The sequence below is a fragment of the Terrapene carolina genome, unplaced genomic scaffold (assembly GCF_002925995.2).
Source record: "Terrapene carolina triunguis isolate 2854851 unplaced genomic scaffold, T_m_triunguis-2.0 Scaffold312, whole genome shotgun sequence".
NCBI classification, from domain to species: Eukaryota; Metazoa; Chordata; order Testudines; family Emydidae; genus Terrapene; species Terrapene triunguis.
The window spans coordinates 8617-11739 of record NW_020664663.1 but is presented as its reverse complement, the minus strand read 5'-3'; the positions used below and the strand labels follow the sequence as shown (position 1 = coordinate 11739).

Here is a 3123-nt window from a genome sequence, read left to right as displayed (position 1 = left end):
GGGGCTGCTCTTGCCCCCCCCCCGCCCAGGGCAGGCCTGGGGCTGACCCCTGGCTGTGAGTCTATCCGCAGCAGCAACCCAGCCAGGCTGGTTTATTTTCCAACACTGCCCTCTGGCTGCCAGCACTGCCCAGCCCCTGTGCTGGGGGGGGGGGGGGTGTTCAGACACCGAGCAATAGATCGGAGCATCTGCTACATAAATCGGATGCTGCGAGCCGCGGACCACCAGCCCGGGAACCCCAGCCACAGCCCTGCTGCCGGCTAGTGGGAGACCAGCCCCCCGGGTGCCTGCAGTGCGAACGCGGGGTGCTCGGGGCTCAGGCCGTAGCCGTCCCAGCCAAGCCCGTGCAGCCAGCTCGCCCACTCCCAGGCCGGCCTGGCCTTGCCCAGCACTCGGCCTGCCGGCCACGGGGGCCAGTTCCCCGTGAGCGCAGCCCGGCTCCTGGGCTCCTTCGGTCTTTCTCGAGAGACCCTCCCCTTAGCCATGGGCTCCTGCAGCATTCCCCCCTCCCCCCACCGCCGGGGGAGCTGCCATGAGCTGAGCTCACCCCACTCAGGGTGGTCCCAGCACCTCCTCCCTTCTGCTCCAGCCCAGGCAGCGGGGCTCAAACCTGGGCCTCTCACACCCGTGTGACAGCAGCGGGCCGCTGGTCCCCGGGCACCCCATCTCTCCCCCCCAGCCGCGCTGTTCCTGGGAGACAACAGGCCAGGCAGACAGCTGTGAGCCTCAGGCTGGGGTTTATTTGCAAACGACCCGTGGTGCCCGCAGTCATTGAAAGAGTCCCCGTGGATCCCCCCTGCCCCCCCGGGCTGCTGCCCCCCCCCCGGGCTGCTGCTCCCCCGGCCACTTCAGGAAAAGCTCTTTGCAGCCGCCCCGCTCTGGCCCTTGGCAGAGTCCTTGTCCAGCTGGCCCCGGCACTCCCTGGTGCTGGCCGCACACATGGCTGGGGGCAGCAGGGTGTCCGTGCTGGAGGGGCGGGGGGAGACGGCCCGGCAGGCCGAGGCTGGCTGCTCTGGCGCCAGCTCCGCCCGCTTGCCCATGGTGAGGATGCCGGCGGCGTGCTTGCCCGAGCCGTGCAACAGGCGGTAGAGCTGGCTCTGGAAGGCCCCCGAGCCGCTCTTCCTCTTGCCCAGCGTGAGGATGCCGGCGGCGTGGTTGCCCAAGCCGTGCAGCAGGTCGTAGACACGGCAGGGGCAGGTCTTCTGGCGGCAGCACGTGGGCACGCTCTGCCGGGCCGCAGCCAGGGAGCAGAGCAGGGCCAGGACCAGGAGGCAGCAGGCCCTGTGGAGCTGCGGGCGCAAGAGGCAGGCATTAGTGCAGGGACAGGCTGGCATTGATGGGGTTAAACCCAGAGACGCCTCAGCCCCCCTCTGCCCCAGGCTGTGGATCTCAGAGCCAAGCTGCAAAGAAGCTGCCAGACGGGCTCAACCCAGGGGCCCATCTAGCTTGGCATCCTGGCTCTGACAGCTCCAGCAAGACGCCCTGCAGTGCTGGGCAGCCCAGCTCCGGGAGCCCTGACCCTGACCCCACTAGTGACAGGTTGGGTGGTGCCCAGCGACCGGCCCATCCCAGCCTGCGGGGGGGCCCCCAACAAGCTCCCCCAGCCAACCCCACACACCTCGCAGGCCCAGCCCCACCCTCTCCCAGCAAATCCCACGTGGGCGCCACCTCACTGCCCTGCCCCTCTGTGAACTCTCAGCAAACGCTTCCCCTAAAAGACCCAGCATGTCCCAGTCTCCCATAGCCACCCCCCAGCCGGCTTCACACCTCACCACACCCTTCTGCACTAGCTGGGCTGCACGACCCTCCCATGGCAGGACTAGAACCCAGGAGTCCTGAGCCCCTGCCCCTAACCACTAGCCCCCACTGCCCTCCCAGAACCCAGGCGTCCTGCCTGTCACACGCCCTTTGCACAGGCCCTAGCAACCTGCTCCAAAATCCAAGACAAAGGGACCAGCCACACACTGTCCCCTGCCTCTCACCCCATGGCAACACTGCAGCCCCCGCCCCTTTCCATGCAGGAGAAACAGCCACGGCTGCAATTAGCACTAATTGGCCCCCTGCTGGCAGAGGGTGCGTCATGGAGACCAAGCTGCCCCCAGGGAGCCCTCCGGGGTGAGGCGGGTCTGGGGCAGGTGGGAAGCTCACCCCGTTTCGGGCGTGGCCGGCAGGGTCAGGCTGCACCCGGGCAGGGTCGGGAAGGGGTTAAATATAACAGCTGCTGGGTCTCCCTTTAACACTGAGTGGGACTCGGTTCTGCGACACCTGGCGCTCAGCCAGGCCACTGACCCCGTGCAACGCTCGTGCAACGCACCACGGTGCTGAGTGGGGAGCAGTTCACGCAGCGGACGCAAGGCCAGGGCGGCTTGGGCCACAGGCGCCAGGCGGGACAGACCCGGGCGCAGCGTGCAGCCCTAGCAGGTCTTTGCCTCCCCAGTGTCCTACGTGGCCCAGCAGGCTGGCTCCAGGGCTCGTGGGGGAGGGGGGGGGGGTCTCGGTGGGTTCTGGGACCCCACTGGGATCAGGAGAGACACCGGGAATGGACAAAGCAGATGCCATTTGCACCCCGGCCTGCGTCCCCCGAGGGCAGGACAGGCCGGGCTCCTCCCCAGAGCTGCTCACCAGGGTGGCACATGGGGCGGGAAGACACGGAGACACGCCAGCCTGGGGTTCAAGGCCACCATCGCGCCACCCCCAGTCACCGTGCTCGCCTCCCCCTCGTGCTGCACACCTGCCCCTTCCCAACTGTGCCCTTGCTGGCGCGAGACCTCCCTGCACTGCGGCCTCTCTTCTGCCCAGCCCAGCCCTGGTGGCCAGGCCCTGGCACCGTACCTTGGCGTTGGGCACCTCCATGGGTCCGAGGTGTCTGCGAGGACCTGAGCGAAGCTTGGGCATGACCCGGTGAGGAGCAGCGACACCCTGAGCCGCTCTCCCCGGCAGCCCAGGCTTTTATAGGGCTGGGCTGCCCCGAAACTCATTCCCTGCCCTCCCCAGCCCCCGCACAACGGTGCTGCCAGCAGTGGGCTGGGGCTGCAGGACGGGCCAGTCTCTGGGAGACACGCGCCCATTGTCCCCTGTTGCTTGGAGACGGGCGAGGCCCGTTCCCTCATTTGTGGCTCCCCA

General features: G+C 68.2%; 1 protein-coding gene across 1 annotated transcript; it reads right to left on the bottom strand.

Annotated features, from left to right (window-relative positions):
* Positions 1 to 848: 848 nt before the first annotated feature.
* HCRT (hypocretin neuropeptide precursor) lies at positions 849 to 2895 on the bottom strand. The gene is made up of 2 exons (XM_024193400.1): positions 2833 to 2895; positions 849 to 1289 (listed from the first exon to the last, which is right to left on the bottom strand). The coding sequence occupies exons 1-2, from the start codon at positions 2893 to 2895 to the stop codon at positions 849 to 851; spliced, it is 504 nt and encodes a 167-aa protein (XP_024049168.1).
* Positions 2896 to 3123: the final 228 nt, after the last annotated feature.

What these genes read in the sequence shown, in the direction of transcription:
- HCRT (XM_024193400.1), bottom strand. Translation starts at nt 2,895, where the DNA reads ATGCCCAAGCTTCGCTCAGGTCCTCGCAGACACCTCGGACCCATGGAG. An exon ending in TGGAGGTGCCCAACGCCAAG is followed by an intron (nt 1,290 to 2,832) that starts GTACGGTGCCAG and finishes TTGCGCCCGCAG; the next exon opens with CTCCACAGGGCCTGCTGCCT.